This window comes from Saccostrea echinata, unplaced genomic scaffold (genome assembly GCF_033153115.1).
Source record: "Saccostrea echinata isolate AGI-Se365-2 ecotype Australia unplaced genomic scaffold, CSIRO_AGI_Sech_v1 ptg000036l, whole genome shotgun sequence".
In the NCBI taxonomy this organism is placed as follows: Eukaryota; Metazoa; Mollusca; class Bivalvia; order Ostreida; family Ostreidae; genus Saccostrea; species Saccostrea echinata.
Genome location: NW_026889785.1, coordinates 7,965,218 through 7,978,326, shown reverse-complemented (window position 1 = coordinate 7,978,326; position 13,109 = coordinate 7,965,218). Strand labels below are relative to the sequence as shown.

Genomic DNA, 13,109 nt, shown 5'->3' with positions numbered 1-13,109 from the left:
TTCTTAAAAACGAAATGAAATTGTTTCAAATTCAATTCATGAATAGAGAACTTTTATGCAGAAAAAAAATGCATGCATGAAAAGTGAATTAGGAAATTTATTCATTAAATAATAAATAAAATATGATTAATAAATACAGTTTGACAGCATGAGATATAGCATAGAGTCCATTTTTGTTAGTTCTACTCTGTTGTACAATATACAAGATAATACAAGTCCCTGGGACTAAGATTGAGGTCATTGTAAGATTTCAAACACTCTCAAGTTTCACTTTTGAAGTTAACGGCTAAGTGAGCGAATTCCATTGTTGATGCTGCTCACAGCTTTCGTAAATTCCTTGTAGCTTGTTCCACAGCATTCAATGTATGCGTGCTTGAGGCATTTGCTACGCCGAGGTGAAATTGGGGGTCGTCCTTTGCGTCCAAAGAAATTCTTCCCTCGCAACTCATGATCATGAAACAGCTTCCTGGTCAAAAGCCACAGAAAATTTCCATCTGAACAAGCACTAGTTTGGACATCGGCAAGGATATCCCGTCTCATTCTAAACTGGACTTCCCCTGGCACAACTTCACTAACATCTTTGATTTCAATAATTGGTTCCAATGGCTTGTTTTCCAGGGTAAGAACCTTGTCTTCACTAACATGCTTTCTGTTGCTGACTCTGTGGGTGACGTCCATCAGTGGAGCACGAACTTCGCGATCTGGAGCACTGGGTTGTTCTCCAGTTTCTCTAGGTTGCTCCTCTTCTGTCTCGACATCTTCATTTACTTCAAATAAGGCCTTTTTTGCTGGAGGAGAAGAATCACAGTGATCATACTCTTCTTCCCTCATTACTGCTTCAGTGGAAATTACTGGTGATGTTTTGTTTTCTTCCCTTATAGGCAACTCCAGAATTGAAGACTCCTCAACTGGAACAATTGTTACTGTTGGCATGTCTGGTTGAGGTGTCGAGGTGTTTGCTGTCACCCATCGTACAATTTCACTAACGTTGTTGACTCTCATAGAATTGTCTATTGCTCCATGTAGAAGGCTCAAAATCTCGTCAAGCTTAAGGTTCACAGCAGTCAAATCCTGGGCCTCTGTTTGCATGTTGTTATCAGTTTGGGTAGAAATTTCTCTGACTTGGTACATGTCTCTAGAGTCATTATCCATTTGGGTGGCTTTGTGATGACACTTTTTGTTGCTGGAAAGAAGGTCTACAATTTCTTGCTCATCTTGGATCACCACAACTTTTTCTGTTTGAGATGAGGTGCAGATTTTGTTCTGTTTGAAATAGTTCATTTGGAGTTCAACAACTTCAGCCTCATCTGTACTTAATTCCTGAAGATAGCATGGAGCACGCTGTGGACTGGCATTGTTCGACTGATTCTCAGCAGATCCTTCATACAGAATGGTAATCTTTCTCCCATTGGAGCCCTAAAACAAGTTTTATACATTGTTAATATCATCATCAGAGAACGCTTACATTTCTCACTTTGGCCCTTCCGTTCTCTATCAGATTTTTTTGATATATTCCTATGTTACATGTAAACTAGTCCCAGTTGTATCGGGAACTGTTATAGATGTTCCACAAACACTCAACCACTCCCTTGTGGGCCCCATTTCCTACAGGTTTCATTAAATTAGTCAGTTCTTTTGTGTAATAAATCTACACTTTATTATCAAAAGTATTTAATAGAAAAACAATGCTGGTATAGTTTTTGAGTGTTATCCAATCAGATTTCAGAGCAAGTTCATGCCCATGGTTTCTAAATATTTCACATATTCCTCATAAAGAGATTCACAATAAATACTTATGTAAGAAATCTCAAACATTTTCGTTGAAAACTATAAGAGATACAGCCATATAAGTATAAGCCAATCAGATTTTGTTTGGGAAACACAGTTAAAATCACACAATGCAGCCCCACTCTTCTCTAGGTGTCATGATTTTAACAAACTTGAATGTACAATACATAAGGAATTTTCCATATAAATATGACTTTTCAAAGACTTGCTGTTCTTGAGAAGAAGAGTTTTAAAGATCTTCCCTGAGTATTCCAATTTTAAAACTGTGATCACTCTTTATAGTCATATCCCCCCTTCCCCAGATTTTTTTCCATTTACTCCATGTAAAAATTTGAACACCTATTGTTGAACTTCCAAAAAAATTTTGCCAATGTACATGTATAGAATACCATAGGAAAAACTACATTTGCTTAAAACCTCTGATGACATTTTTTTCTTTCTTCTGCTTGTTAAGGATTTCTGTTTGGCTCTACCCCTCCCCCCTCCTCCTCTTTTATAAAGAATTTAGTGAATATATAAATAGGATACTAAAAAAAACATAAGCTACCTTATGCTTGTACCCCTTCTATAATAATGTTCTGATTTTTTTTGTGCTTGTCAAAGAAATTTAGCTTGGCAGTACCCACCTCCCACACAATTGCAAAAGTTTGGTTGTGTATACTGAAACTGCAAAATCAGTCAACTCTATCTACACTACATGGGGTGCTTGCATATCAGTTGAACTAATAAAAGTGTAGTTTATATATGATTTAGAATTGTTACTTCTAGTTGGGGATAAAAATCAGTGGTGTTCTAGCCCCCTCCAATAATTTTTAGTAGAATAACCCTAATACCACTTAGAAATGCTAACACATCAATTTCAGTATCTACAGTTTTGTTTTATCATTAAGACTTTTAATATATTAAATATATTAAATGTAAATATATATTTTCCTACTGGTACATGAAAATTGAGAATTTTAATAAGGAAGTTTGAGCAAATTCGAATCTGCATTTTGTAAATTGCATTGATCATGTTGATTATGCCTTACCTTTCGTTCTTTGGCATTGTTTCTTTCTGGTTCCTTAGGCAGATTAACTTCTTCACTCTACAATCATCAAAATAAGATTTAAGTTTTTTTTTATCAAAACAACTTCAAATCATAAAGCAGTCGAGGGATCGGTTGCCGAAAGGGGCAGACGACCTCGTCGCTCTCCACAATAAATTTGGGGTCCTAGAAGAAATGGACGTTACACCTTGTCATTCTTCCTCGCAGGCCGGAAGCGTGTCACCCAATAAAAATAAAGGAAGAATATCCCCCATCTCCTATAACAAGAAATAAATATGGATCATCCTACAATTATACAATGGAATTGTCGAGGTTTTAGAGTTAACTTTAACGAATTATCTTTACTTATTCAGGACCATTGCCCGATAGCTTTATGTTTACAGGAAACACATTTAAAGGAAACAGATAAGATCAATATTAAAAACTATAGTATGTATAACCATTATGCTCAAACTGATAGAGCATCTGGCGGTACTTCTATAGCAATCAATAATAAATACATTCACAGCCAAATAAGTTTAAAAACTAATCTTCAGGCAGTAGCTGCACGCGTTTCTCTCGATAAGACAATTACCCTCTGTTCTGTATATGTACCCCCACACTATCAATTACAATCTTTAGAACTCACAAAATTAATAGAACAACTCCCTGCTCCATTTCTGATTGTCGGTGACTTTAATGCCCATAATCCGCTTTGGGGTAGCGACAAAATCACAGATAAAGGGAAAAAAATTGAAGATGCAATATCGCATCATAACCTTTGTATACTTAATGACGGCTCAAACACCTACTTGCATCCGGGTAATGGTTCTTATTCATCAATAGATATTAGTTTAGTAGATCCTTCTTTACTCCTAGATTTAAGCTGGTCAGTGCATGATGATTTATGCGGGAGTGATCATTTCCCAATCATACTTAAAGTACCCAAACCCTCTGAAAATAACAATGTTCAAAACTGGAAATTAAACAAGGCTGATTGGAATAAATTTGAATACTTATGCTTACAAAATATTTTGGATGAAAAATTTGAAAACCATCCTGATCCTATTCAAAAATTTACTGAAATACTATTAAATACTGCAAATGAATGTATACCTAAAACCTCGACAAATTCTACTAGAACTAAAAAACCATGGTTTACAGAAGAATGCAATGAAGCAATAAATGCTCGAAAAAAAGCAGAAAGATTATTCAATAGAGTACCTACATCAATAAATTTAAGCAATTTCCGTGTATTTAGAGCAAAAGCTCGCAGAACTATTAATTTTAACAAAAGAAGATCTTGGAAAAAGTTTGTTTCAAACCTAAATTCACATACCTCTATAAATAAAGTTTGGAACGCAATAAGGAAAATAAAAGGAAAAGGTCCTGAAAAATATCAACATCTTAGTATTGGAAATCAAATTATAACTGATAAGAAAGAAATATCTAATGAAATAGCTAATACAATTTCAAAAAATTCCTCGACAAACAACATGAGTCCTAATTTTATTGCTCATAAAAATACTCAAGAAAAGAAAACATTAGATTTTATATCCGAAAACAAAGAATGTTATAATGAACCATTTACTTTTGAAGAGTTGCAAAAATCTTTAGACAAATCTCATGACACAGCTGTAGGGCCGGATCATATCCACTATCAAATAATTAAACATCTTCCTAGTGAAAGTAAAGAATGTCTTCTGCAAATTTTTAATACTATCTGGGAACGAGGTCATTTTCCACCTTCCTGGACTCAAGCCACAATTATTCCTATTCCAAAACCTGGAAAGGACCATGCAGACCCTAATAATTATCGACCAATTGCATTAACAAGCTGCTTATGTAAAACCATGGAACGGATGATCAATGAACGCTTAATATGGTTTCTTGAAACCAATAACATCCTTACAAATATACAATGTGGTTTTAGAAAAAACCGAAGTACTATTGACCAGTTAGTTAGACTGGAAACCTATATTAGAGATGCTTTTGTTAAAAAAGAGCATGCTGTGTCTATCTTTTTTGACTTAGAAAAAGCGTATGATACTACATGGAAATATGGTATTTTAAAAGATCTTTACAATGTTGGTCTCAAAGGAAATTTACCTAATTTTATTAAGAATTTTTTAAATAATAGAACTTTTAAAGTGCGATTAGGAACTACAGTTTCAGACAATTTTGAACAAGAAATGGGTGTACCACAAGGAAGTATTCTTTCAGTCACATTATTCAGCATTAAAATAAATAGTTTGGCTGAAGTACTTAAAAATGATATGCATGGTAGTTTATATGTTGATGACTTTGTTCTGTGTTATAAGTCTAAAAATATGAATTTTATTGAGCGGCGGTTACAATCATGTCTAAACAAAATTCAAAATTGGGCCGATACTAATGGTTTTAAATTTTCAATGAATAAAACCGCGTGTGTACATTTTTGTTTAAAGCGGAAAAGCCATGATGATCCAAATTTGCAATTAAATGGAAATCCAATAAATGTAGTTAAAGAAATAAAGTTTTTAGGTGTCATTTTTGATAATAAACTCTCTTTTATTCCACACATAAAGATGCTCAAAGAAAAATGTTTAAAGGCACTCGATATTATTAAAGTAATAGCAAACACAAAATGGGGAGCTGATAAAAATACTCTACTTAAACTCTATCGCTCTCTAGTAAGATCGAAATTAGACTATGGGTGTATTGTGTATGGATCAGCTAGGACTTCCTATATAAAAGCTCTTGACGCAATCCACCATCAAGGTCTTAGATTGTGCTTGGGGGCTTTTAGAACTTCTCCTAAAGATAGTTTATATCTAGAGGCAAATGAACCACCTCTAGACTTGAGAAGAATTAAACTTGCTTTACAATATATAATTAAATTAAAAGCAAATACCGATAATCCTGCTCATGACTGTGTTTTTCATCCACAAAATGCAAATTTATATGATAAAAACAAGAAATGCATAAAACCACTTTGTTTCCGATATAAAAATCATATAAGAGATTCCGAACTACCATTGGATATTGTAAAACCTTCTACTCTTTCTGAAATACCACCATGGAAATTAATTAAACCAGTAGTGAATAAATCTTTATCAGATCTTAAGAAATCAGAAACAAATCCTCTCATTTTTCAACAGAAATTAGCTGAAATAAAATCTAAACATCCTTCAAGAGAAATTTACACAGATGGTTCTAAGGACAGAGGCAGGGTTGCTGCTGCTGCAGTGGTCAAAAATGATGTTTTTTCTACACGACTTCCGAACGAAGCAACAATTTTTAGCAAAAGCTATACAACTTGCTTTTGAATATATTAAAAATTTCTAGTGAAAATTCATTAACAATATCTTCAGACTCGCTCTCATGTTTAGAGTCCATACACAATATGAACACAAATCACCCATACATTTTGGATATATTAACTAAGTTCTATCATCTTACTCAACAAGGTAAAGAAGTCGAATTTTGTTGGATTCCGAGTCACATTGGTATTTCGAGTAATAACAAGGCCGATAGTTCTGCAAAAACAGCTCTTCAGTATGAAATTGTACCTTTTAAAATTCCTTACACTGATCTTAAGTACTTGGTGAAACTTTACGTAAATTCCCTTTGGCAAATATTTTGGGATTTTTGTGATAATAATAAACTTTATACCATACAAAACAAAGTTAATAAATCATCTGACTTTGGCCTGAAACGTCAGGACGAAGTCATTATTTCAAGAATAAGAATTGGACATTCAAGGTTTACCCATTCATATTTACTGAGCGGGGAACATCAACCTGAATGCATATCTTGTGACTGTGTAATAACTATAAACCATATACTTTTAGAATGTTCTGATTTTACGCCTGTTCGAAATAAACTTTTTAATGGCGTGCAAACAATGCATGATCTTTTTACAAATGTAAATCCTAGTGCAATTTTACAATACTTGCAAGAAACTGATTTTTACAATAAGATTTAAATGTATATATTTTTATTAGCATTTTGTAATTTTCAATTTAACTGTTTTTATTTTTAAATTCCAAGTCCGTCGGATGGGACGTAAAACGGTGCCCCGTGTCAAGGATTACAACCCCCTTGGCACGCTAAAGATCGTTTCTCTGGTTTTCGAAAAAGAGTAGGCTCATTGGGGGCCGCCAGAGAAACCCAAAAACTCTCAAAACCGTTCATACAGTATTTAATTAATACCGCCGAAATATGGCTGAAATATTGCCGACTCGGCGTAAAACAACAATAATCAATCAATCAAATCATAAATGAAGATTAGCAAGTCATTTTAAAGATTTTTGTGATATTATGGATGGTTGTTTATAACTCTTATTTGTTTTATACTTTTTATCAATCAAGTTTTCTAACTTGACGACAAAAATTGGGTAAAGATGTACACCACAGTGAGGAGATAACTCTTGAAACTTCATTCACCATTTAATATAATTGGTAATGTTTTATGCAAATTAGGAGCAAACTGATGAGCAATACAATTTGGCTGAGAATCCCTAAGAATCTTGATAAAATTTACATACTGGTTCTTCAGGCTCCTCCTCCCTGTTCTGGTTGATGTCAGATGTTGAAGGAATTATGTCTTCCTACAAAATTAAGTTATGGGTATTATAAATGCTTGTATATCAGATAATATATTTGCTTAACTGGAAAGATTCTGTCTATAAATACTTCTTGATGTGTTTAAGAAATGTATGGTAAAATAATTTGGCATTATTGTTGATTTTTAGAACAGTTAGTTCTAGGACTTTAATACTTTTAATGTGTATTCCTAATGATAAGACATTTCCTCAGGCCATCATTAAAATATCTTTGTTTTCATTAACCCGACCCTAAAATCTCAAGTCGGGTAGGTAGGTAGGTAAATTATTTTTTTTTTCTGACAGCAGTTTTGAAAATACATTTTGAAAAATTGAATATCTTTATAAATAAGAAAGAACAAAGGAAACCGATTTTTAAACCGAATATCATACAAATGAAGCAACATGTATGGTAAATTAATTTACAAATATTATTCATTTGAATTTGTGAAATATCTCAGGCCAGCGTACATTTTTTGAAATCGAATACTTACAAAAAGACAAGATTTGCAAATACTCAACCATTGGACATCCGAGTATATTTTTCAAACCTACTATCATCTTAGGGTACTTACACAGACAAAATGTCAATAGCCTCGCGTGGCGCAGTGATTCTAATGTTTCGTTTTGGAGTCATGACGTAATTCAGGAGCTTACTCTAAGTCACAGGTCCCGATAAGGGATGTGGAGACTGGTCAGACGAATGAGACCATAAAAAACGCAGGTCCAGTGTCGCAGTATACATGTAGATGTTGGCACGAAAAAGATCCCTTACTGATCAGTGGCCATAAGTGCCGAGTAAAAGTCTAAATTAGGAGCCCTCCACCGGCCCAACAAATTTCTAAAGGATTTTAAATCAAAGAAACAATCTATTTCAAGGGCGTAACTAAAGAAAAATACACTGGACGTCTCAGGAAGCCGTACCATTCACCAATTTTAAAGATTTCAACACTATTAGGAAATAGTGTACATGTATAAACAATATTTAATTAAATTAAACCATATCTAAAATATATCTATTGTTATAGTCACGAAGTTAATATCCCATAGATAAAAGGAATGAAGAAATGACATCTGAATTATATTTATTAAGATGAAATAATTATTCAAAGACAAATTTACAACTATGGTCCTATATAGTAAAAATAGAATCATACAATACATCAAAACGAATGAAATGCAGTGAAATTTATTGATTTGTATACCCCTCATCTGCTCATGAGGCAGGCTTTGCCATGCTTACCACGTATTAATTTTAGAATTTCTTGTAAATAATTTGTAAATACCATCTTTACACACCTTAGTCATGGTACATTTAATTCAAGAAATGTCTCAAGAGTGTATGATTCTAATAAGTTAAATATATATAATAAGATTGATACTCGCCGTTGTTTTATAACAAAAACTAACCCTCTGTGCCACAAGTTGTGGGCGCCAAATGAGAGTAAAACAAAAGCCGCCATTCTGATAAAAAAAGGAATTCGATGAAATTGTATTTTATAAATTTGATAAACAATAAAAAAAAATATTTGAATAATCTTATTAAAAAAACTTTTCAGTCGGCATGATTTAAGTGGGTCGGTCGCGTTAGGGGAAACAAAGGTATTTTTTATTTTGGCCTCAGACACAATTTTTTGACCTTTTGACCTTTGCATTTGATCTTCTTTGGAAAAAACTTACACCTTAGTCATAAGTTTTGAATGGTTGGAGCTAGGATTTTCATATTAAAGTTATTTTTTCTTTGTGACAAGAACTCGCTTTGAGTACCAATAATTTTGACCTTGACCTTGGAGTTTGACTTGCTTTTGAGAAATTTTAACCTTTGACATGAGCAGCCATACTGGGCATCAGTGTTTCACAAACACATCCAGTTGTTAAATACATTTCCATGTATAAAATCTTTTATCCCCTACAGTGCCCCATCCTACCACCAGCCTAAGATAAATTGACTCTGTGTATGCTATTCAGTAGACCCCACAATAAATGAAACTATAACCTACCTGATCATGTGGCCAAACAGCTAGATATCCATTTCTTTTGTTTCTTCTCTTTTTCTTTTCTTTATCTAGGGCCAGTGACCTATGGCTGGAGGACCAATCATCCTCATACTGGTTCAGAACAGCTCTGGACTCTGAAAATAAATAAAGTTATTTATATTCCTTTTTTGAAGAAAGGAACAAGAACACTTCAGGCTGGCATATTTCTCATAGCACAATTGCACTTCATGATAAATATTAGGGCTGGGTATCAGCTGGGAATGTTGAATTGCGATATATTGTAATGTTTTTAACTGTATTGCGATGTGTATTGCAATATTTTAAATGACAGTTATAATGCTCTTTTTCTCATTTTATTAACCTTCATTTACAAGCAGAGTGTGTTACAAAAAAGGTCTTGTTGACTTCACTACAGTTTTTGAACAAAATGCAACCATACAACAGCTACCTTACAACTTGGTACTGTTTGGTACGATTGAAAACATTCCTGACCTATTGAATTCATATTTTACTGAGGAAATCTAAAGCCCAAACAGTTTGCCAGTATATCCGTACTGAATAAAGTGCTCCGCCACAGCATGATACCCCCGTCAAATATTGTTCAATTGTCACAAACAGTTTAGAGTGCAAGAAAATCATGTCAACCTTGATATAAGGATTTTTCCATTTCTTATAACATTTATTTATACATCTCCTGTGGTGTAGGCATTAATTACAACAAATATTACATTATAGATCCTCAACTGGTTGTGTTAGAGCTTGACAAATGCCCATCTGCAGACTTCTCCCCCCTCAAGCTTTCAGATTTGTGAGACATGATGCTCTGAATTAGTTGATATTTTCAAAAATTTAAATAAAAATATCATATTAAACAAAATTTATTTGCCATAACATAATACGTCCCGTCTAAAGACGGGTGTATAAAAACACATCACAAAAGATATTTTTTGCTAACTTAATCGCTATATACTGGAATATAGTTATTATTGCTAAGCCCTAATAAATATATGCTGGCTTGATTGCCGTTTGTGGCCCTACCCTCAATCTAATTAAAATTAGATGTTCTGAAGTGGTAGCAGATTCAGAACATCTAATTTTAATTAGCTTGCCCTATCGTACACCTGTCAGGACCCCTGACCCACTCATGGGCAATGAATTTCAAAAGAGGCACCCTTGGTCATCTTAAGTTTTTTTTCATAACCATGCACTTAGTACACACAGGGAATTATCAGCCTATTTTGGGAAACGCCATTTTGGGGAATTGGGAAAAAAATATCGGCTATTTGATGAAATTGGGAAAAATTGAAAATGTTGCTTAAATCATGTATTCAGTAGTAATTCATTTAACATTTCAGCATGAACTCTAACTTGGGCAAACACAGACAATTAAATACTTCATCATATAAGATCAATTATGAATAATAGACTAATAAAAGTAAAATTGACTTCAATAAGTGTAAAGTATTTATACAACTTAGGGTAGTAAATGTGTGTATGAGATTCCAATTTATGTCATTATAGAATCTGTTCCCGGAGATTATAAACCTCCTGCAAAAATTATACTAAGTACATATTTTCTCAAAGTCCTCTTTTAATATGTATTAATTAATGCATTGAAGATATATTTTTCTATCTGAAATAATGCAGACAGTCCTTATCATTCACTCGTAGATCAATTGAGTAGGTGGAAATAACTTAATAAATCTATATAATTACACAATATCACCATTTTCAGAAAAACGGAGGAAATTCGGATTAAAAGTTGGCGATGTTTTTACAGTGTTTTTAAACATGTGTTATGACTGTAGTTTTGCTAAATGAGTTAAATAGATGAAAATTACACACACAATCTGACTATTTTTCCAAGCTAATTAAATATAAAAGCATTGTTCACCGATTGGGAAAAATACTGCCAAATTGGGAAAAACTTAACTCATTTTCAATTGGGAATGGGGCCGAATTTCGGCCCCTGAGAAGGTACTGATAAATCCCTGACACATGTACAAGAACAGAGAATATTTTCACAAATTTATAATTAATGCATTTTCAATCCATGATAGATATAGCCCTGCACTAACACCAGAATCCTGAATTCCACAATTTATTTACTGGTGTTCCAAATAAAATCAATTAACATTTACCAAATGAATTTTCTAACAAACTTATAAATAAAGTGATGTTTTCACATAATCATGATAACTGAAATCTTACCAGATAACTCCAGGATTTCAACTTTGAATGTCTCCTTATGATATTTGACATCAACATGCTGTCCTTTCACTAAGGCTTTAATGTCAGGGACTTGACATTTCTTGGCATCAATTATAGCTGTGCAGCCATCCAAGTCGAAAAGCACAAGTGCAAACATGGCTTACAGTATTCTACGTTGATCCTGTTTATAATAGATAATTAAGATATTCAATCAACTAATTAGGCTACAGTGTACATCAGGGATGGGGTAATGGTAATGTGTAATGATAATTGACAGTAATTAATTACAAATTTCGATGTAATTGGATTCCCTATTGTGGCCCCATCCTACCCCCGGGGGTCATTATTTGAACAATTTAGAATCTACACTACCCCAGGATGCTTCTGTATAAGTTTCAGCTTTTCTGGCCCAGTGGTTCTTGAGAAGAAGATTTTTAATGACCCCACTCTATTTTTGTCTTTTGTAGATTATCTCTCCTTGTGCAGGGGGATAGGCTCTTCATTTTTACAATTTAAACTCCCCTTCACCCAAGGATGCTTTGTGCCAACTTTTCTTAAAATTGGCCCAGTGGTTCTTGAGAAAAAGTTGAAAATGTGAAAAGTTAACAGATGGACAGACAGACAGTTAGACAGACAACAGACAACAGGTGATCAAAATAGCTCACTTGCGCTTTCAGCTCAAGTGGGCTCAAAAAAACCCAAACAAAATCTTGAGTCCTATAATTAATTAAACTGGTCAAAATCTTTAAATTCTGTTAATTTCTTGAAATATTTGCCTACAATATGTCAAAGGCATATAACTTTATTGTTAGCATTTGCTGAAGAATAGATCTCTCTACGAGAAAGATAGGTTACATGTAATGATACCAATTCTTTTGAATGACGTTATTTTTATGACTATAAAGTTGGAGTTTTATTTTTTGGCTTGTGTGGTTTTTTTTGTGCAAATACATGTAGTTAGGTAGGTTTTTGACAGATGCGTGGATGCTAAGCAGAAAAAAAACTTGGAATTGCCTTCAGATGTAAAACAAAACAAAAACAAGAGATGTTTGTGAAACACGTAAGTCCAAGGGGCATAACTCTGTCAAAAATTGATCGATCGTAATGAAAACAGAACTTGACCTAGATATTCTTATGATAAATCTGTATACCAGATTTCATTTCAGTATGCAACCTCTGCAAAGAAAATGAACGGAAACTGCAAATTATTGGACCCAAGATGTATCAAATGACAAAGTTTGATGATTCTAAGTCAATAATTACCTGATATATTTAAATAAAGCCATAACATTTTTAAAAAAGGTCACAGTGACCTTTTTTTTAGTCGACTAACTCTGCAGACCCAAAATGCATCAACTGACAAAGTTTGATAATTCTAAGCCAATTAGTACCTGAAATATTTAATTAAAGCCATAAATTTTCAAAAGTAGGTCACGGTGAAATACTTTTTAGTTGATATTTTTTGAGGACCCAAGATGCATCAACTGACAAAGTTTCAT

The 13,109-nt window shown here is 33.5% G+C and overlaps 1 protein-coding gene across 1 annotated transcript; it reads right to left on the bottom strand.

Annotated features, from left to right (window-relative positions):
* Positions 1–275: 275 nt before the first annotated feature.
* Positions 276–11,806, bottom strand: LOC133199967 (uncharacterized). Its single transcript, XM_061335747.1, has 5 exons — positions 11,611–11,806; positions 9,403–9,533; positions 7,346–7,408; positions 2,820–2,876; positions 276–1,416 (listed from the first exon to the last, which is right to left on the bottom strand). The coding sequence occupies exons 1-5, from the start codon at positions 11,765–11,767 to the stop codon at positions 280–282; spliced, it is 1,545 nt and encodes a 514-aa protein (XP_061191731.1). The 5' UTR covers positions 11,768–11,806; the 3' UTR covers positions 276–279.
* Positions 11,807–13,109: the final 1,303 nt, after the last annotated feature.